Raw genomic sequence first — 21,237 nt, 5'->3', positions numbered from 1 at the left:
TAAAGTCTGAACCCTCTTATTTCAATGCAGGTTTTAAAGGACAAGTTAATATAAATAATTTAAGATATGCATGGAACACGTTTATGTAAGAAAAGAAAAGGTTGTCTAAAGGCTGCCTATCTGACTTCTTTTGTTGTTTTACGAAGTGATTTCTATTCCCTAAAAGCAGCTATTGTCTTATAGTTAAAGCTATGGTTTTCCCAGTAGTGATGTATGGAAGTGAGAGCTGGACCATCAAGAAGGCTGATCGCTGAAGAATTGATGCTTTTGAATTCTGGTGCTGGAGGAGACTCTTGAGAGTCCCATGGACTGCAAGAAGATCAAACTTATCCATTCTTAAAGAAATCAGACCTGAGTGCTCACTGAAAGGACAGATCCTGAAGCTGAGGCTCCAATACTTTGGCCACCTCATGAGAAGAGAAGACTCCCTGGAAAAGACCCTGATGTTGGGAAAGATTGAGGGCACAAGAAGAAGGGGATGACAGAGGACAAGATGGTTGGACAGTTCTTGAAGCTACGAACACGAGTTTGACCAAACTGCGGGAGGCAGTGGAAGACAGAAGTGCCTGGCGTGCTCTGGTCCATGATGTCACGAAGAGTCGGACACAACTAAATGACTAAACAACAGCAGCAACAACAACCAGAGCAGCTAACTAGCTTATGGGGCTCCTGATGCCGGGACACACATTGAAACTGATGTAGCAAGTTCCTTGAGAGTGACAGGTTGTCACTCTCAGGGTGGGATTTATGTATTTAGCATATATACATATTTTATGTTCAATTTTCCTTTAGTCTTAGAGCAAATGGAATGCAAAATACATGAAGTTTACGTGAAATATGTTAAAAAATTCCCTCTTAGAGCACATCGTTAAGATCATTTGCTCCCAGCAGATCTTGCCATGTTGATTTCAGTGCATATGACAGCAGGAGCCACGTGCACTAGATAGCTGCTTGTAGGTGGCCGAAATTAGTTGTTAAAGATTGACAGCAGGAGTGAAACCTTGCCAGCATATTACACTTCAGCTTCAAGAGCTGCTCTGGCTGCCAGTTTGTTACCTGGCCAAAGTCAATGTGTTACTACTGGTATATAAAGCCCTTAACAGCTTGAGGGGCACCTTTCGAGCCAATCCAATCAAAGAGCGACTAATCCATTAAACATTGCAGCAATCATAATCATGCTGCTAATTTACTGCCTTTCCCGGGAGCTGGAATCTCTGTGTGGCTACCCCATGTGGTGAGTCACTGAACTGCAGGTGACAGCCTTCTCAGTGAAAAGCTTTCTGGGCTGACTCTGCCCACCCTAGGGTACTCCTACCGGAAGCTGCCCTTAGCCCCTGATGGACCCCAATGCCTTTGAAATGGAAAAGCAGATTCAATGTGGGGAATTTTTGGCCAGGGTTGTGGCAGGCAGAGAAAGAGTGGAACTCACAGGGTTTCCCAAATGTGGGTCTCCAGCTGTTTTTGGACTACAACTCCCATCAACCCTAGCTAGCAAGACCAGTGGTCAGGGATGATGGGAATTGAAGTCCGAAAACAGCTGGGAAACACTGCTCTAGACCCAAGGCTCGGCGTGTTAATTGCATTTGGGCAACTCACATCTTGTCCAGTTTTGCCTTAAATGCCAGTCAAGGAGATGAGAAAGTAAGGATGATTTAGAACCATGCATTTCAGTGATTGCTGAAACTATTTTTGTCTAGGCAAGTCTATCCAGACACGTAGGTATTGATAGTTTTTTAAAATCATCTTTAAAGGTTTTCCATTTTTCTTAACTGGTTTTATTGGCGATTTTAATATTTCTTCTAAACCGCTGAGAAGTTTTACCACCATCAAGCAGTATACACATTTTGTTAAATAAAAACAAAAACACCAAATGCTGCATCCAATCTCAATTTCTCCTTGTCCTTATATGGGTGATCAAAAACTGTGTCTTATCTGTCCTGCTTTTACTTGCTTTTTTGTTCTTTCCTTACTGGAATAGCAAAAGAATAAAAGGGAGGGGGACTGAAAAGTGAAAAGGAAATCAGGTTGAACTTGAGATGTCCCGAAACACCATAAATTCACAGGAGTGTGGGCATAAATATGTAGCTAATCATAAAAAGTTCCTGGAAGGCTGAATATAGTCTGGAGCACAAGCTGAAAAAAGTTCTTGGAGCCAGATGGTCTGACGCACATGGCAAAAGATGGTGGTATCCAGTCAAATATAACTGGAGATCAAAGCAGGAGGTGGAAGAACTAGTGGCAGTGCTAAGGACTGCTGTGTACAGGTCTTATTTATTCCTGTTGGAAATTTGTTTGACTTCACTGTCAAGCAGTCATGTTAAAATCCTAAAGATTTGTTTGTTAGTTGGATTAGTAACACTTAGTTATTTTCAGATGTAAAAATGAAAGCCTGAACACACCTACCATGCTTATAGCAAGTTTCTAAAAGTATGAATGGTATTACAGTGGTGCCTCGCAAGACGAAATAAATCCGTTCCGCGAGTCTCTTCGTCTAGCGGTTTTTTCATCTTGCGAAGCAACCCTATTAGCGGCTTAGCGGATTAGCGCTATTAGCGGTTTAGCGGCTATTAAAGGCTTAGCGGCTTAGCGGCTAAAAGGCTATTAGCGGCTTAGCGGCTTAGAAAAAGGGGGGAAAGGGGGGGAATCGCAAGACTCGCAAGACTTTTTCGTTTTGCGAAGCAAGCCCATAGGGAAATTCGTCTTGCGAAGCGAATCAAAAAACAGAAAACCCTTTCGTCTAGCAGGTTTTTCGTCTTGCGAGGCATTCGTCTTGCGGGGCACCACTGTAATAATAAATCCCATGTGTAACAGTATACATGAAGAGCTAATGATTCATGGGCACGTGCCAAATTTATGGTGATATTTATGAGAAGCTGTGGGCAAAAGGTTTCCAAATGGCCTGTAACCAACATAATGTGACCAACATAACACAAGACAATTAATTGATAGGCACCCACAAATAAATGCCTCCTAAGCAAGACCCTGTGCATACAACACTTTGGAGCACCCGAGCTTAGCACTAAGCAGGATCGCAGACTTTCTTAGTGCTGGACTCAGGAGAGTGAATGGGCACACTAGGGAGCTCCCTGCAAGGAGCTGTTGGTCACGTCATCATCATAGTAATAGTTGTTGTTGTTGTTGTTTATACCCCACTCATCTGATTGGGTTTCCAAACTCCACACTGAAAAGAAGTCTCTTCCCTTCCCTTTTAAACCCAAACTTGTTGCATAGCTGTCAACTTTCAGATTTGAAAATAAGGGATCAGCAGCCTCGAAAATAAGGGATCAGCAGCCTCACCTGTCCCAGGGACAGTCTATGAGATATTTAACAATCCAGGATAACAGTGGGAAGCAGCGGGAAACGGCGCTGGAATAAGGGAATTTCCCACAAAAAAGGGAAGGTTGACAGCTATGACTTGTTGTGATCTTAAAGAGGGATGTAGAGACTTCCAAAACCTTTCCCCTCACATCCATGTGAAGCCTGATCTTGTTGTGACCTTAAGGGGTGGATGAAGAACCACAAATGTCCTCAAAAGCCTCTCAAAATTGGGCTTAAAGGGGATGGCGGAGCTTCTTTCTCCTTCTCCATTCAAGCCTGATTTCTCTCTAATGGGGGCAAAAGGTATTCTGATAGGTGGGTGGCCCTGCCCATCTATGAAATTTGACCCATAGGGGAGATCCTGATAAGGACCTGGCCCATGGGGACAAAGACGGTTCCCACCGCTGCTCCAAATGAATCCACCTATTTAGCCTAGCCAGGGAGAGCTTGCACTTGCCACATGGATCTTCCCACAGGCAGGAGGAAGCTGAAGGAAATTGCCCCTCTCTCTGCTCAGCCTGAGCAGCTGTTTTGGCCTCAGCAGATAAAGATGAAATTCTGCCCACGTGAATTGCTAAACTGGTACAAGAGCCTCTGCTCGGTCCCAGTGTTCAGTCCTGTTCTACATTGGCTGCTATCAGCAACAAAGCAACCCTGTAGCCCTCTGGAGAATGCTGAATAAATACCTCCTTTGCAACCCTGTGTAACTAATACCCTTTTAAAACTGGAAACGGGGAGCTGGAGAGACGGTGGCAGGAGCAGAGGCCAAGCATCAAGCCTGCCAGACGTTAGGCCATGTCGGGAATTTTGCAACAAATCCAAGAGAGATCTCGCTTCGTCTGCATTGTACAGTGGTTCTTAACAATGAGCATATAATAAATGTACAGTCTGCAGGAGTTTATTACGCAGCGTATGACCCAGTTTATATAGCCATAAACATCACCAGCTCTCTGCTTCTCTGATTTACAGTTCCCCAGCCTAATTATGAAGCTGCGTTACGTTGCAAGAAAGGCTCCAGTTGTATATGGCTTTTATTTAGGGTTACTGCCTCTCCCAGACAACCATTCAACGACAATTTTCTGCTCATTTGGGCATGGGGCCAGCCTTTGATATAGTCTGCCTGTAGGATTTAGAGCAGGACCCTGGGACTGGAGGACAAGGAATTTAACAACCTCCGAGGATGACATCTTCAGTGCAGGGTGGCTCCCCAGATGTTGCTGACCTGCAACTCCCATCGGTCCTAGCCAGCATGCCAAATTGTCAGAGATGGTGGGAGTTGTAGTCCAGTAACATCCAGCAATATATGGACACTGGGCGCCATTTTGAATCACAATCATGGAGCAAAATGTCACTTTGGCATGACTTTGCTTGTTTTCTGATGTAGGTTTGACTGCCTCTCAAAATATCACCGCAAAACTCAACACAAGGGGAGTAGTGGAGGAAGGGGAGCAGAGGGGGTGGAGCGCCATGAGTGGCACTGGGGCTGCAGGGCGCCCTCCAGCGCGGGATGTGACGTGGGGCGCATGTGGCACACGGCCTGCAGAGCTCCAAAGTCACCGCCTCCTTCCTGGCCACCCTCCAGCTGAGGGGGAGGCAATGGGCTGCAGGCTCCACGCAGTGTGCCCTCTCCCAGCTTGGCCCGCCCAGTTGGTGTCTAGCCCCATCCCCTGTGCGTGGCGCCTGAGTGAAGGGCATGTGCACTGCCCCTGGTGCCCGAGTGGCTAGCACAAGGGGCCCTGGGGTGAAGATGAAGGAGATGTCAATGTATGGGTGCCATTTTGAATCAAGATTGTGGACCAACAATAGGACAGGCATTCTTGCACAAGTTTTTTGGCATAGGTTTGGCTACCTCTCAAGATATAATTGCCAAACTTGGCATGTGGGTTCCCAAAGTGGGAGCAGCAAACTTCACTGTTGTTTGGATTCCAGGTGTCATTTTGAATCAACATGGCAGACCCAAACATCACCTTGGTGTGACTTCACCCATTCCCCTCTGCCCCCGTTTTTTAAAATATAGGTTCTCAGAGTGGTTTAACAGCCAATACCTCTTCACAGGGAGCTCTGTGAGGGGGAATAGTGGTCTCCTAACAAATCTCAGCACCCTTGGCAAACCACAGTTCCCAGAAGACATGCCTGTTTAAAGCAGTATAATAGTGCTTTAAATGTATGCTGCATGAATGTGGTCCAGATGGGCCTTTGGCCTGATCCTGCAGTCAGGCTCCTCTTGCATTCTAATGAAATACAATTCCTAGGACAAAAAGGACAGCACCTAAAAGGTGGATTATAGTGCAAGATAAACAAAAACTGAGTGCTCTGCATGCACAGAGGAACAGCACTATTTGATGTGGGATTTATCTAGCCAGCTTGCTCTGATAAAATGAGCAGAGGCCATATAGGCATGGTACTGACGGCTTGTGGGGAAGGCTAGGCTCCCCTCCAGGCTCCCTCAGCCAGTCATCTCCTGAGAATATGGGCCTCTCTTGTCATAAATGGAGTGTATAACAGCGTTTGCTGCATGAAAGCATTCCATTGTTATTTTTAGATGGGGAATTTGTCTGTTTGCTCTGCCCCAGCAGCATCCCAAGCTGAGTGCAGTTAAGGAGCTTTGTTATACTGGAAATAAGACTTTACCTGGACACCGTGGGCAGCAGAGCTGTGGCACATGCACTGGATTGGGGCAATGCAAGTTCGGGCACCTTATTCTGTTGCACAACACGTTCCCATTCTGGAGAAATAAGTTGAAGAGAAGAAGGGTTACTTCCGTTCAGCAACCTCAGCATGCAGAGCACTTTACCATCCTGGCCTTGCAATGGCTTTCCCATTTTATGGATGAAGATTCATAAACTAAGCAAGATATCCTTCCTAACTTGAGGCAAGTTCATGTAAAATTCCACTATGGTGAGCAATAAATTGAGCCTAATGTAGAGTTATGCAAATGAATGGGTGGAGTTTATACAGACATGGGTCGTCATGATCCTCAGTAACTTCCATTGAATTCTATGGGGCAAAATAATTGGTGTTCTCTTTGAGATACCCTTAGGAGCAGGGATGGATTGATGTGCCCATTCAATATGTCCATTCCATTCTGCATTAATCTATTATTTTTTAAAAAATTAAAATGCATATTTGAATGTATTTTCTCATAAAAGGCAAAGGTAAATGGACCCCTGACCATTAGGTCCAGTTGCAGACAACTCGGGGTTGCAGCGTTCATCTCGCTTTATTGGCCGAGGGAGCCGGCGTACAGCTTCCAGGTCATGTGGCCAGCATGACTAAGCCGCTTCTGGCGAACCAGAGCAGCACATGGAAACGCCGTTTACCTTCCCGCTGGAGAGGTACCTATTTATCTACTTGCACTTTTACGTGCTTTCAAACTGCTAGGTTGGCAGGAGCAGGGACCGAACAACAGGAGCTCACCCTGTCGCCACCACCAACCTTCTGATCAGCAAGCCCTAGGCTCTGAGGTTTAACCCACAGTGCCACCCACGTCAAGGACATTTCTAAATCTCCAGTCCCTAAACACAAATTTTAACATGCATTTTGCTGCATTGTTGAGTCAAGGATTGAGCCAAGGCATGCAAAACCCAAACGATAACTGTGTCCCTCTCTACATATTAGCCAGGGCAGTACAAATCAGGTTGGTTCACTTCAAAAGGCAAAACTGAATAACATCTTTTACAGTGGTACCTCGGGTTACAGACACTTCAGGTTACAGACTCCGCTAACCCAGAAATAGTACCTCGGGTTAAGAAGTTTTCTTCAGGATGAGAACAGAAATCGTGCTCCAGTGGCGCGGCATCAGCGGGAGGCCCCATTAGCTAAAGTGGTGCTTCAGGTTAAGAACAGTTTCAGGTTAGGAACAGACCTCTGGAACAAATTAAGTACGTAACCAGAGGTACCACTGTAGTTGGATCACTAGCTAAATTGTAAAAACAGCATAGAATTGAGCTAGGTTTATAGCAATCCCTGTGACACATAGCCTGCCCATCATAACAAAGGCCATTCCTCTCTTGTATGCAGTGGTCACCATCTGACTATCAGGGCTGAAAAGCAATAGAATTAGCTTCAAGGAACGTACCTCTGAGCAGAGACAGTTAACGCAGTAGACAATCCCATAAGGCTCTAGGTATGGATGCCACCTTTCGCCTACACGATACTTTTTATCTTGGAACACACAGTAAGTCTCTGAGTCTGCAAAAGAGAAGAGGCCAAGATGTGAAGGGTGAGTAAAGGGGTCTGTGCAAAAGCAGAGTGGGTAACCATCATTTTAGGAACATAGGAAGCTGCTGTATACCAAGTCAGACCGTTGGTCCATCTAGCTCAGTATTGTCTACACTGACTGGCAGCAGCTCTCCAGGGTTTCAGGCAGACAGAAGACATCCCCAGTCCTACGTGGAGATGAACTTAGGATCTTCTGAAGGCAAAGCAGATACTCTACCCCTGTGCCCCTTGGGGATATCTTACTATAGAGCTAAACTTCCACATGTTTATTAATTTATTTAGCAATATTTAAATCCTCCTTAATCCACAAATACCTTCACATGGCTTCCATAAAACATAAGAAATTAGTAGTAAAATAAAACTTTAAAAACAAGTAGGCATAAAGATGGTCAAAGTATACATAACACCAGCAGTTGCAAATTGGAAATTGCATTTGGAAATTGATCTTACTTTTGTAAGTTTCCATTCTGTTATTGCATATTTTATTATTCCATTCTATTTTAGATTCTAATTGAAAACGGACAGGATATTTTGCGGAAAACCAAATGCCATTTTTGAAGAAAAGGAAGAGGAACTTAAAAGATGCCAAACATTTGCTGTTCAAGGAAACAGGGGAGAGAACAAGCTTCCATTTCTGGTTGCATCTTCTAGCCTTTGTCCTTAGCTTTGTCTAATCTCCTGTTAAGTGACGAGCCACTGAACCTGATTGTGTCTCTCTGTGTGCTGTTTATAACCTGCTTGCCTTCCTTTCTAAGACCCTGCTTCTCTCCAGGCAGACATACAGTTAGCCAAAGGGCCCTGAAGCCTTAAAACAATAACAATAACAAAACCACCAACCATCTCAAGGTTGTGCTATAGGGTAAATGTACCCAACAACCCACCCACATATAGTGTCCTCCTTTATAGAGAACAAGCTGCCAGAGGGCAGGCCTCCATTTGAAGGCATCTCTATTACCAGGGCTACCTGGCCCAAGTCTTGTTTAAAACTAAAGAACACTAAGAAGGGAGAGCAGGAAGGCACTTGAAGTTGTCCATCAACAATCAGCACTTGGATAGCAGACTGAGCATAGGAACATAGGAAGAGTCTGCTAGATCAGGCCAGAGGCTCATCTCGTCCAGCAGCCTGTTCTCACAGTGGCTGAACAGATGCCTTTGGAAGCTTGCAAGCTGGACATGAGACCAACGACACTCTGTCTACTTCTGATTCCCAGTAACTGGTGTTCAGGGGATGAAGGCCTCTCTCAGTGGAGGTAGAACATAACTGTCATGGCTATTGCCTTGTCCTCTGTGAATTTGTCCTGTGGGAGTGAGTTCCACATATTAACTCTGTGCTGTGTGAAGTACTTTCTTTTGTCAGGCACAGCAACCACCTGGTCATAGTCTCTTTCACTAGCATGACATATACTCCTGTTTAAATTTGCATTTATACATAGAAATCATTACAGTGGTACCTTGGGTTACATATGTTTCAGGTTACAGGCGCTTCAGGTTACAGACTCTGCTAACCCAGAAATAGTACCTCGGGTTAAGAACTTTGCTTCAGGATGAGAACAGAAATCGCACGGCGGCAGCGGGAGGCCCCATTAGCTAAAGTGGTGCTTAAGGTTAAGAACAGTTTCAGGTTAAGAACGGACCTCCGGAACGAATTAAGTTCTTAACCCGAGGTACCACTGTATAAGCAAATGTTATCCACCTTGAACCCCACTATTGTTCTGAAGTATCTCCACAAGAGATTACATACATCACAGCAGTGGTTCTCAAACTTTTTTTAATGTCACTCCAATGGAAATTGCTGAGGGTCTTGGTGAACCACTGAATAAAGTTTTTGTTTGTTCTACAAATCAAACCACACATACAACTCATATTTTAGTAGCTGTAGTCTTCTCTTTCTAATGGAATGGCCTCTTGTCGCAGGCCTGTGACGCAGGGTGGAATTTAACTCAAAACCTCAACTCAGGTTCAGCATTCATTCTGCTTCTGTATTTAGGATTGAGGGTGGCAAAGGATGAAGAGCCCATGATGTATTTTGGCTTGAGCAAAGCGGTCTCAATCTCCATTGACAGAAATAAATAAAATAAAATGCAGGGCCAAGTAGGTATATTCACAGGTCTTGCTATCTGAGCACAATGCATTCTCAGGAAGTTGTTAGGTGAACGTTCCCATAATGAATTGACAATTTTCATTGAACCGTACAGTGGTGCCTCGCAAGACGAAAAGAATCCGTTCCGCGATTCTCGTCGTCTAGCGATTTTTTCGTCTTGCGAAGCAAGCCCATTGATTAGCGCTACAGCGGTCTAGCGGCTTTCCGTGATCAGCTGTTAAGCGGGTTTTTCAGCGGAACAGCTGATAGGCGGCTTAGGAAAAGGGGGGGAGCGAAAAAAACCCGCGGGGACGCGCAATATTTTTTCGTCTTGCGAAGCAACCCCATAGGGCAATTCGTTTTGCGAAGCGCCTCCAAAACGGAAAACCCTTTCGTCTAGCGGGTTTTCCGTCTTGCGAGGCGTTCGTCTTGCGGGGCACCACTGTATTGGAAAAATTCCAATGCATTCTGGACCATAGAATTTTGACCCCAAAATGATGGGGGGGGGGACAACCCACAAAGACCCTTTGAAACTTTGCAAAAGGCAAACAAGAAAGGGGAAAAAATTCTCTTATTTGTCAAATCTCCCTCCCTCCCTCCCTCCCTCTCCTCCCCCTCCCACAACCATGGTTTCTAGCAGCAAAGCACAAAAAAGTAATGCTTGTTTAAGGTTGCTTATTTGTTTACAGTACTACATGCAGGTCCGACTGTTTGGATATCTGAATCTGTGCTGTGTATAGCAAGGTTTGGGTACTAATTCCTCATGTTTGGATAAGTGAATTTTCATTTGCGTGTTTGGATAGCAGGACCTGCATGCATTCTTAACAGTTCTGCAAGTTTCCTGAAAGCACTTGAAGGAGCTTGCAAAGTAGTATTAGACAACAGACCTCAGATGGATAACTTCTGCACCATAGAAGAGTTGTTGAGAGATGGCCATTTAAACCTGGCCAATATTATCTGCTTTCCTTCCTTCTGCCTAAAAACAGAGTGCAGGCTGTGTGGGGCACTGTGGTGGTTTGTGTGAAAAGATCTGCTTCCACTTCAGTCGGCTGTGGGATGAATGAGGCTTTCATGTCTGAGAAGCAGTGAACTGGGGATGCCACCGACAGCCCCTTGGTGATGCTCCTGCTTTAGACAAAGCTATTTGCACAGCTCGTTCTTGTGAATAAGCTCAGCCGAGCAGAGAGAATGCCTCCCTTGGATCACGTCCATCTCATCCTTCCCTTTTGTATCCCTCTACTTGCCAGGGAAGTTTGGTTAGAGTTGGGAAATATGCTTGTTCTATGGTCAACTGCTATCACATAATGTTGAGCAATACAAGAAATAAACCAGAGAAAAGTGGCACCTACAGGTACAGCAGGGAATTCCATGGTTTCCAAGTAGCTTCAAATGAGATTTCCATAGCTAGCCCTACCATGAGGCAGAGTGAGGCAATGGCCCCAGGTGGCAAATGCTATGGAACTGAGAGTGGACAGAACTATGGGAAGAATTCAGCATTGTGCTCTTCCAATTGCTCTGTCAGTGCAAGGGTTTCAGCTTGCCCAACAGAATGATCTCCCTCACCTCCTGCCATGCACTGTTCTGGGGGTTTCCAGACCCCCAGGTTTTTGGGCAGGTGGTGAGGAGAGAGGAAAGGGGGGAAAGTCCCACTGCACTAGTGGAATTCATTTTGCTGGTTCCTTCTGGCACATGTACATCTAGCCCTATGTATTCTACATGGTCTGTCCTACAGCCCCTAAGGTGGAAAATGTTGAGGAAAAAGGCTATCTAAACAATCAAAGGGGATGGAGGAACTCTCCTGTGAGGAAAGATTACAACATCTGGGGCTTTTTAGTTTAGAGAAAAGGTGAGTAAGAGGGGACATGGTAGAGGTGCATAAACTTATTCTTGATATGCAGAAAGTGCACATTCTGTCTCATAATACTAGAACTCAGGGTAATCCAATGAAGCTGAATGTTGGAAAATTCAGGACATTTATTTGCACAATGTATAGCTCAAGTGTGGAATTTTCTCCCACAAGAGGTGGTGATGGCCACCAACTTGGATGACTTTTAAAGAGGATGAGGCAGATTCATGGAATGCTATTGCACTCAGGGCTTGCTTGCAGGCTTCCCACAGGGGTATCTGGCTGACCACAGTGAGGACAAGATGCCGGAGTAGATGGCCCATGGTCTGATTCTGAGGGCTCTTCCTATGTTCTTAAGCTAACCTGCTTTGCTCAGGTGCAGTGGAGGCAATGTCAAAGCAAGATTCAACTGTCACTCAAGTCTGGGGTGGGGTTGTACATGGAATGGGGGCAGCAAAATGTCTTGAATGATTTCCAGTGATCACCAAGTATGTCACCTGCCATTCATGACTTTTAGCAAGCAATGTCATGTCCCATAGATTGCTAAGATTGGTGAAAACCATTCTCAGATATATACGGTATTTTTGTTTCCAAAGACCTCATTAATATGTTTTACTAACTGCCTAGGCAATTTGTTTCCTTAAATGGTATTGCATCTTTTATTTGATTTATCTTAGATAAATATGACCTGAAAACTTCAGCACATGACTTCAAACTCATGGGATGGAACCCAGGTGACCTCGGTGATGTGTATAGCAGTGCTTAAAATGGAATGAAGCAAACTCTGCATTTGTTATATCTGAGGTAAAACAGACCCTCCAGCTATTACATTAGATTCTTGACAAGGCAATGAAAAATATACTCTTGGGGAAAACAAAGAGTTCATTCAAGATAAAATACAATTTATCAGCTAGCTAAATAGGGGAAAAACAGTTAAACATACTTAGCATAAAGGCAAATGTAACAATAGGAACATGCAGAGTAAGGCAATCTTGTGGGGAAACCAGTCCCAAATTATTAAATGTGAATCAATCCCCCCATCCCCACTAAGTCCCTCTGAAATCAGTGAGACTTACTTCTGAGTAGACATGGATAGATTTATGCTGTAAATGTTATATTCAAACAAATTCAAAGTTCAGTTTCTGTATTAGTTTTATTGCAGTGCTTATAAATATGTTAAGATTATGAACATGATAATTTGTCCTTTGCTGGAAGAGTTGTGCACATAAGTATATGTATTTCCTAGGGATGGTCACCTGACATTATTTAATTGCAGCTTTCATTTTGGATTGGGCTGGCATTGCATGCATTTCCAGATGCTCAAGTTGGCTTGCATCATATTCATTCATTATGTTAGTAATTAATTTTATGATTGATGCATTTCTACAAATGGAAAAAAAATCCATGGAAAAATAAAGTAGTGGAAAAAGTTGCAGAACATGTTTTCCCTTTCCTTTCCCCAACAATTCCCTCTGAGAACAGTCTACCCCACATAACTGGTGCTGGATGGGGATCAACAATGATGGTGGTAGTCACTGCTTTTTTCCTGGGAGCTTCAAACCAAAACTTGTGCTCTATTGGCCAACTATTAAGACTGGGTTTTGAGAAATAGTGTTTTCATTTTTCTTCAATGTTCCTGAATTCATTGTCTACAGAAGGGAACATTCTGTGGGTGGGCAATCTTGCTGCCAATCAGCAGTGAATGAATCCATCAGTACCAGTTGTTGGTGAGCACAAGTAGTTGTTGCACTCAGGTCTTGCTTGGGGCATCTGCTTGAGCACTGTGGGAAGAGAATACTGAGCTAGATGGTCCTTGGGTCTGATCCAGCAGCCAGCCTCTCCTTATGTTAATCTACAGCTCCACCTGCCTCTCCATCTGGAAGCCTAATATCTAAGCTGTGTCATCATCTGCCAGGGGATAGACAAGACCACTCCTATCCATGGGTCCCTAAGATCAGCCTTCCCCAACCTGGTGCCCTTTAGATGTTTTAGACTACAGTTTCCTTCATCCCCAGCCAATACAGCTGTGCTGTTGAGAAAAGTAATCAAAATAAGCTGGAGGGCACCAGGTTGGGGGAGGATGTCTTATATTCTATATTTATGATGGATTTTAATTGTTGCAAGTTGCCTTGGAGATCCAGTCTTGATTGAAAAGTGGGGTGTAAATAAACCAGTTAAACCAACCTTCATATCAGCTTTAGAAAAACAAAACATTTTTGGTGTTGGAAAACCGTTAAAAAGATATACACTGAAATTCAACCAGGGGGATACGAGGAGGTCACTTAACAATGTTACTAAGTTTGGTTTAAATATAGTGAGATTTATGTTTGTTTGTTCATTTGTTTGTTTATTTGTTTGAAAAACTTTTGGAAAAACCAATAATTTTTTTTGGAAAAAAGGAAGAAAAACAAAACATTTATATTTCTGGAGTATATAGAACAAAATAAAAATTGTTTCCATGTGCAATACTGTCTTTGCAAAATAATAATGACGACTGTGATCCCTTGAGAGAACAAGAGAACATCACCATCTTATCATTGGATCATTTTTTTCACTTCCCTGATGAATCAGATGCCCTTGCTCTCATAGGTAAAGGTAAAGGGACCCCTGACCATGAGGTCCAGTCATGGCCGACTCTGGGGTTGCGGCGCTCATCTCGCTTTATTGGCCGAGGAAGCCGGCGTACAGCTTCCGGGTCATGTGGCCAGCATGACTAAGCCGCTTCTGGCAAAACCAGAGCAGTGCACAGAAACACTGTTTACATTCCCACCGGAGTGGTACCTATTTATCTACTTGCACTTTGATGTGCTTTCGAACTGCTAGGTGGGCAGGAGCAGGGACTGAGCAACGGGAGCTCACCCCGTCACAGGGATTTGAACCGCCAACCTTCTGATCGGCAAGTCCTAGGCTCTGGGGTTTAACCCACAGCACCGCCCACGTCCCTTGCTCTCATAACTACTGTTTATTCAATTTATTACTACAATTATATCCCACCTTTTCCCCGAGGAGCTCAAAGTGGAGTACATGGTTCTCTCCCTTCTCATTTTAGCCTGTGAGGTAGAACATGCTGAGAGGCAATGTGTCTTACTTATTGTAAACTGCTACACACAGTGCTTTTTTCTGGGGGGACACAGGGCTATGCATACTCCTAAACTTTTTGTGAATCTTTGTACTTTTGTCCATTTACTGTATTTATTTTTCCCAATTTGATCTATGATCATTTTCATTAAAATGTGGACCAAATCTAATTTCTCTTCCCTGCATTCCTGCCAGGGCTGGCCCAAGACATTTTGGCACCTGAGGTGAACTACAAAATAGTGCCTTGCCCCCATCCAGAGAAGAAGGGGCAAGTGAAAGAATAAAGATCTACATAAGGATAGGCTGCACCTGTGGATCCTGCCACCTGAGCCAGTTGCCTCACCTTGCCTCATGGGTGGCCTGGCCTGCATCTCTGCATCCCATCTGTCTGCCACTGCTGTCAGATAAGCCTTCCAGGTTCAACCTACAGAAGAGGTTGACCTGGAGGCTGACCCAACTAAAGACCACTTTCCCCAGGGCTTTCTTGGAGCCACCCATACCATAGACTCTGCCCTTTGCAGGTTTAAGGGCCATGTGTGTGCAGAACCAATTGATGTACACCACATGCACATTTTTCCAGAGTATGGATTGTATATGCAGGAGCTTACATGTATTCAGGTGTAAGTACAGTAAGTACAGTGGCTCTTGATGACCTGGAGGTTGGGATGAGTCCTGTATCCACCTTTTCAATCTACACCTTTCCATTATACACAGATGAATGTATGGTCAGGTCTAATGACACCAAAGACAGCAGGATTCTAGCTGGCCTTCAACAAGAGTTTTACTCACATTTTCCTTGTTCCGTTTTACTTCCCTCAATGAAAAGAAGGCAGAGCACACAGGCCAAAAGGAATCTAACGTTTTCCAGGGTCCACTTTTTCCTCATCTTTGCTGTAAAGAAAAGGAAGGGGGGGAGGGGAAACAAAAACACATTTGCTGTCAAAGAAAGCTGGAGCTGTAGAAGAAAACCCAAAGGCTATTCACAATGAAGTCCTCAAAGATGATTAGACTCAGACTAGAAATCAGCTGAACTGCTGGAGCAGGAGAGAACTCTGTAGAGGTCTTTTACTAGTGCAGCATTTTTCAAACTTCCTACCCTCTGGGAACTCCTGACACATTGATTTGTCCACTGCAGAATCTCTTTGGGATTGCAAAAGATTCTGGGATTCTAGGACACACTTTCATCTGATGCAAGGCATGAGATTGGTGCAGATATAATGCTAAATGATGGTTTAGTGCACAGTGGGGCCACCTATGGCCCAACCTCAGCCTCATCTTAGCCTGCTCAAGTGATCAGTTCAGACCTCTAGCAAGAGCAAACTTCCACTTCCCTGACTGCCTGATAGGTGAGGATGGAATGGAGATTGTATGTGTGTGAGAGCGTGCTAGGTTAGCTCCGGCCGTTCCCACAGTCAGAATGTGCAGTTGTTCACATCTAGTTTACCATCATGTGAATGAGGCTGTGCAAAGCTTGTGCTTGTCTGCCCCCCTCCCCTCACTTCTTATTTTGCACACCGCAAGGAGGAGATAGGAAACTTTAGGTTTTCATTTTCAGTTAACTGCAGTTTAGCTACGGTTTACTGAAACAAGCCAGCTTCATAAACCAAGTGTTGAAGTTGGCTTGTTTTAGTAAACCATAGTTTAGACTAATCACAGTTTGTTGAGGTTCATGTGAAAAGAGAAAACTCTGGTTAGTTAAAAACAGAAGCAAAAACTTCTGTCTCCTCCTCACAGTCACTTCAGAAGAGGGTCAGGAGGTACTTGAACCTAAAGATCTTGCAGGCTCATTCTTGTTACATAATAAACCATAATTTATCATTATATCTGAGGGAGGGCAATGACCACACCCTGCAAGGTACCCAATGCTCTGCTGAGGTCAAATTTGCAGGGGAAGATCAGTCATAATAGACACTGATCAAGCTCTGGTACCACCAGAACTGGAATCATGCTTTGAGCAGATCAAAATTGAACTCAGCATCTTTGCTTGTTGGTGTCTCAACATATATGCATGGTTAATGGAGACATATGTGGACTTTTTTTTTTTAAAAAGAAACAATTGGAATTCTGATCTGGGTAGGGTTTTTTTTTAGGTGTTATTGCTTTTAAAAACCTTAGAGCTTTTCATTTATTATCAAAGACATGAGATAAAAAGGTGGTGATGAAACAACAGAAGCTGTCTGATACCATTTCGTACAGATTAATGAGAACTGCTTCTGAGAATTAAAATAAATTATAATTGAGAGCTACATTCAGTGCATGCCATGTTTTGGAATTTCTGATGCAACCTTTAATCCCATTCATCCTCTTTAAAAGTTGCTTAATGAGAGGAATGCTACGAAAACCAGAATTTCCAGAAGACAGTGCTCTGCATGTGCATAACTATTTGTTAATTTCCTTTTTTTAAATCTGAAGTTTCCACTCTTATAAATATGCATGATTAATTTTAATAAGAATCACGTGGGGTTTTTTTTAAGTGTTTTCGGCAATAGCTTCTTTAATTCCTGTATTACTTTGTAGGCATCCGCTTTTGCAACTGTTTCCACCCCTCTTCATCATAATCAGACCGGCACCCCCCCCTTTTCACAACAGCTGAAATCTGGGGAGGAACATCTGCTTTCAAGGAAATGGATTAGCCTGTTAGCGAACAATATTACCCAATACAGTGTGTGACAGCTTTTACTAGTCCAGTGCCCTCCAGATGTATAAGACTACAACTCTCATCAGCCCCAGCAAGGCTGGCTGGGAGTGATGGGAGTTGTAGTTCAAAATATTTGAAGGGCACCAGATTGAGAAAGACTGGAGCATGGCAAAACCAACAAGTCATGTCTCTGAGGAGGCCAACCTCATCTTCACCACTGTCCCTGCTCCACATCCACATGTTTTCTCCATCCAGACCCAACCCACACAATCACCCAGAGGAGAGTGCAAGGCAGGCAGAGAGAGCAGATCTATCTCTTCAACCTTGTCACTGCTTGCATACTCAGAAAGTGGAGGTGAGTAGGCATGGACAAATTATTGCATTGCATTTATATCCCACCTTTTCTTCAAGAAGTTCAAGGTGGTGTACATGGTTCTCCCCCTCCCCATTTTATCCCACACAACCCTGTGAGTTGGTTTGGCTGGGAGGCAATGTCTGGCCCGAGCTCACCCAGTGAGCTTCGTTGAGGTGGTGGGATTTGAACCCTGGTCTCCCAAAATGCTGCAGTACCACTGGCTCCCAGGAGGAGGAGCAGCAGCAGCAGGAGGAGGAGGGACAGGAACACTGAGGTCACCAGTGGCAGCACTTCAGCGATACCCTGTGCGATTCCAGAATCCAGCATCTCCCCACCTCCAAAATGACCTTCCAACATAGGAAACTCCCTAATACCTGCTCAGATCATTGGCCCACCTAGCTCAGTATTATCTACACATTCTGGCAGCAACTCTTCAGGGTTTTGGATGGGGCTGTTTCCGAACCTTACCTAGAGCTGCGTGAGACTCGTAGAGGTTGGTTTTTCTGCGATAACCATGTGCTCAGCCAATGAGCTCTACAGGCTCTTGCTCATCGCAGTGGGGCTTTAGATTTGTGTTTCTCAAATCCCTTATCAGCAACACTGGTCAGAATTTTGCAATGTTTTGAAGTAGTTCTGGGTTAGTCACTCCCTCCACCTAACATGCTTTACAAGGTTGTTGTGAGAACAAGTGAGAAAAGAATGGCAAAGCATTTCACATGTTGTGAAGAAAGCACTGCAAAAGAAATTTCTAAATACTACTTCTATCATGGCTTAGCTGAATTTCCACCATGCCTTTGGAGAAGATCTGCTCATAAGGTCTGTGTCCAATCTTAGGGTGGAAACCACAAATCTATAGCCCTCCAACTCTGTCTTCTTTCAGCAAGAATCCCTTATTCGATCTTAGCTTTTTGCAACAGCCAATTACCAGTACCTGCAACTTTGGCGACAAGGCAAATCCTTTCATTTAGCTGTCCCTTTATTCTGACTGTGTTTTGTGCCAGGATAGCATTCCAACACCATGTTACCAAGATCATATATCATCATTTAAAAATTGGTTGGTATACCAGGGGTGGTATGGGGAAACCCCCGCCCCTGCTCCGAAGGAGAGATACCAACTAAATAGTACAAAGAATTTGCAGAAATGTATACAACCAGCTTAATTTGAGCTGGGGGTTCCTGTCACTCAAAGGTTTACATTTGTACCAGAATCCACCCTATAGCTGTTTCCAGTGAACCTGGTAGATTTTACAAAATGCTTTCCCCCATCACTGAGCTTCTGAAACCAGTACCTAAGCTTCCCAGCAAAAGGCATGGCTTAATGAAATGCAGAACTCAGCCACAGGGGCAGTTTAATTCAGTGCCAATGGTTATCTCAGTGTTAGAGCATCTGCTTTAAGTGCAGAAGATCTTAGGTTCAATCCCAGGCATCTCTAGGTCGGTCTAGGATGCTCCCTGCCTGGAACCCTGGACAACCTCTGCCACTCAGTGGAGGCAATACTGAGCTAGGCAGACAAATGGCCTAACTTGGTATACACCAGCTTCCTTTGTTATCTCTGGAGCATGTGCCTCAGATCATGTGCAGAGTGTTTTTCCTCATCACTAGCTCACTGTAGGTGGCTTCTTTGTATCTGGGATTGGGCCTACTGGTTTCTTAAGCAGAAAGGATGCTTGGGGGATTGATAGTACCTTTCTGCTCAGTGGGGCAGGTGGGAGGCAGGTAAAAAGGGGCCAGGAGGATAAGCTGCAAGGTAAAGAACCATTCAAACACATGCAGCAGCCAATCCATCTTTACCCAGATGTAAGCACCACTATTTTCAATAGGACTTCTCACCAAGTGTGTGTGCATAGGACTGCAGCCCTAAAGTGCTCCAAGTGTATATTGAAGGGAGGGAATGAAAGAAAGGTTTGCTGCTACTATTGTTACATCAATGTGTTCAGTCAATTTTTTAAATGAAAAATTCAGGATGGGAGACCTAGTTATTGTGCTACAGGAAGCAAGCAAGTACACACACACACAAGAGAGAGAGAGAAAAGAGAGAGAGAGAGAGAGAGAGAGAGAGAGAGATGGTCTCACTGCATCTTAAAGACCCACAGTTTCATTTTGGCCTTTTGCCACAGTTGTCCTAAGGGTACCACAAGATATTCTCTCTCTCTCTCTCTCTCTCTCTCTCTCTCTCTCTCTCTCTCTCTCTCTTCTTTTGCAAGATATTTCAAGCAATATACAAAGGATTCCCCCCCCCCAAAGATATCAGCTCCAACTGCAGCTAGGCAAACAATATCCATCTCAAAGGAAGCAATGCTAACCTCCCAGAGCCTATTTACATTGGAGAGACAGCATGCCCCACAAAATGACATAAGAGCTCAGCTGGATCGGACCAAATGGGGCCCAGCTAGTCCAGCATCCTTTCCTCACAGCGGTGACCAACCAGATGTCTTTGGGAAGCCCACAAACAACAGGTATTCAGAAGCACAGCCCAGTTAGACTGCTGGAGGCAGGCAGTCTTGTGCCAGCTTAAAGCGCGTGCCTAAAGCTATTCACGAATTCAGTGGTACAGACTTACTCCCAGGTAAGTCTATGAAGCCTATGAAGCCTTACCTGGAAGGGAAGTCCCAGTGAACTCAATGTGGCTTGCTTTCATTGTCGACATGTGCAAGGCTAGGGGTGTGCTGTAAAACTGCGGTCCTAAGCACACTCCCCTTGAGCATGTCCCATGGAACGCATTAGCACTTGCTGCTGAGTAGACATGTCTGGATTGTAACTCTCACATACCGCGACCCTAACCATTTCTAATGGGAAGGAAACCGTATTGGATTCACTGGCGCTTCCTCCTAAGTAGGTGGCGTTAGGATTGCACCCTGAAATAGATGCAACGCGTGCAGCTGTCGAGGACCAAAGACTGGGGTCCTTTTCTGCGGAAGCAAAGCACAACCAGGTTGGCCGTTGACTTGACTCTGCTCAGTAAAGAGGGACCGCCGCCCGATATACTAACCTGACTTGTCAATTTCTAGCGTGCTTCTTGCGCACCCTCTGAAGCGGCAACCTCCACGACTTTCCCCTCAGCCCTGAACTGGTCCAAAACGCCGGGCGGGAGGCGCGGCTTGTTCCTAAAAGCGAAGCGCGCTCTCCACAATGCACACACGCACGGAGGGCTCCTGCTCCACTGCAAAGGGACGAACCGCACCGGCCTGCTCACTTGGTGGTATTCACCATCGAAGTGTGTTTGTGTGGAGGAGGAGGAGGAGGAGGAATCGCACCGACAGCAGCCTTCAGAGAAGCAGAGAAGGAGCGGCTGCCGTTTCAAGAACAAACGCGGAGGAGGAGAGGCGAACGGCGTCGGGTCCGTCGGATCTCTCCAGAGCTTTTGGAGTGGCCAGAGCTCAGGGAGGGTGCGAAGACTCTGCTTTTCTGGAGGGGGGCGGAGAACGAGGGACACCTGCTGTGCCGGCCGCCCACCGCCGCTGCCGCCGCCTTCCCCGCCCCCCAATGTTCTTGCCAACGAGAGCCGTCGAGTGGATGATGCGCGCCTCACCACAGATCCGCCTGTCGGGGCGGCTCTGCAAGCAGCCGCGGCTGACTGAGTGCTGAGATGCGCCTCCCACAAGCCTGGCTTTCTTTCTCCTCCTCCTCCTGCTGCCGCCGCCCCCCACCCCACCCCCCACTTTCTTGGCACACAAATGGCGATTGACAAAGGTAGCGCCGG

At 45.1% G+C, this 21,237-nt stretch overlaps 1 protein-coding gene across 1 annotated transcript in view; it reads right to left on the bottom strand.

The window, feature by feature from the left end:
• Positions 1 to 21,010, bottom strand: part of CHRDL1 (chordin like 1) — a 60,629-nt gene extending 39,619 nt beyond the window's left edge. The window contains exons 1-4 of the mRNA XM_081179332.1: positions 20,527 to 21,010; positions 15,333 to 15,434; positions 7,397 to 7,509; positions 5,950 to 6,043 (exon numbers count right to left, since the gene is read on the bottom strand). Of these exons, the coding sequence (XP_081035458.1) occupies positions 5,950 to 6,043; positions 7,397 to 7,509; positions 15,333 to 15,429 (304 nt within the window). The 5' untranslated portion in view covers positions 15,430 to 15,434; positions 20,527 to 21,010. The remainder of the gene's footprint in view (positions 1 to 5,949; positions 6,044 to 7,396; positions 7,510 to 15,332; positions 15,435 to 20,526) is intronic.
• Between the last annotated feature and the right edge of the window lie 227 nt (positions 21,011 to 21,237).

This window comes from Podarcis bocagei (assembly GCF_964188305.1).
Source record: "Podarcis bocagei genome assembly, chromosome: Z".
Classification (NCBI taxonomy): domain Eukaryota; kingdom Metazoa; phylum Chordata; class Lepidosauria; order Squamata; family Lacertidae; genus Podarcis; species Podarcis bocagei.
Note: the sequence above shows the minus strand (reverse complement) of the source record. Positions and strands in the feature narration are given on the sequence as shown.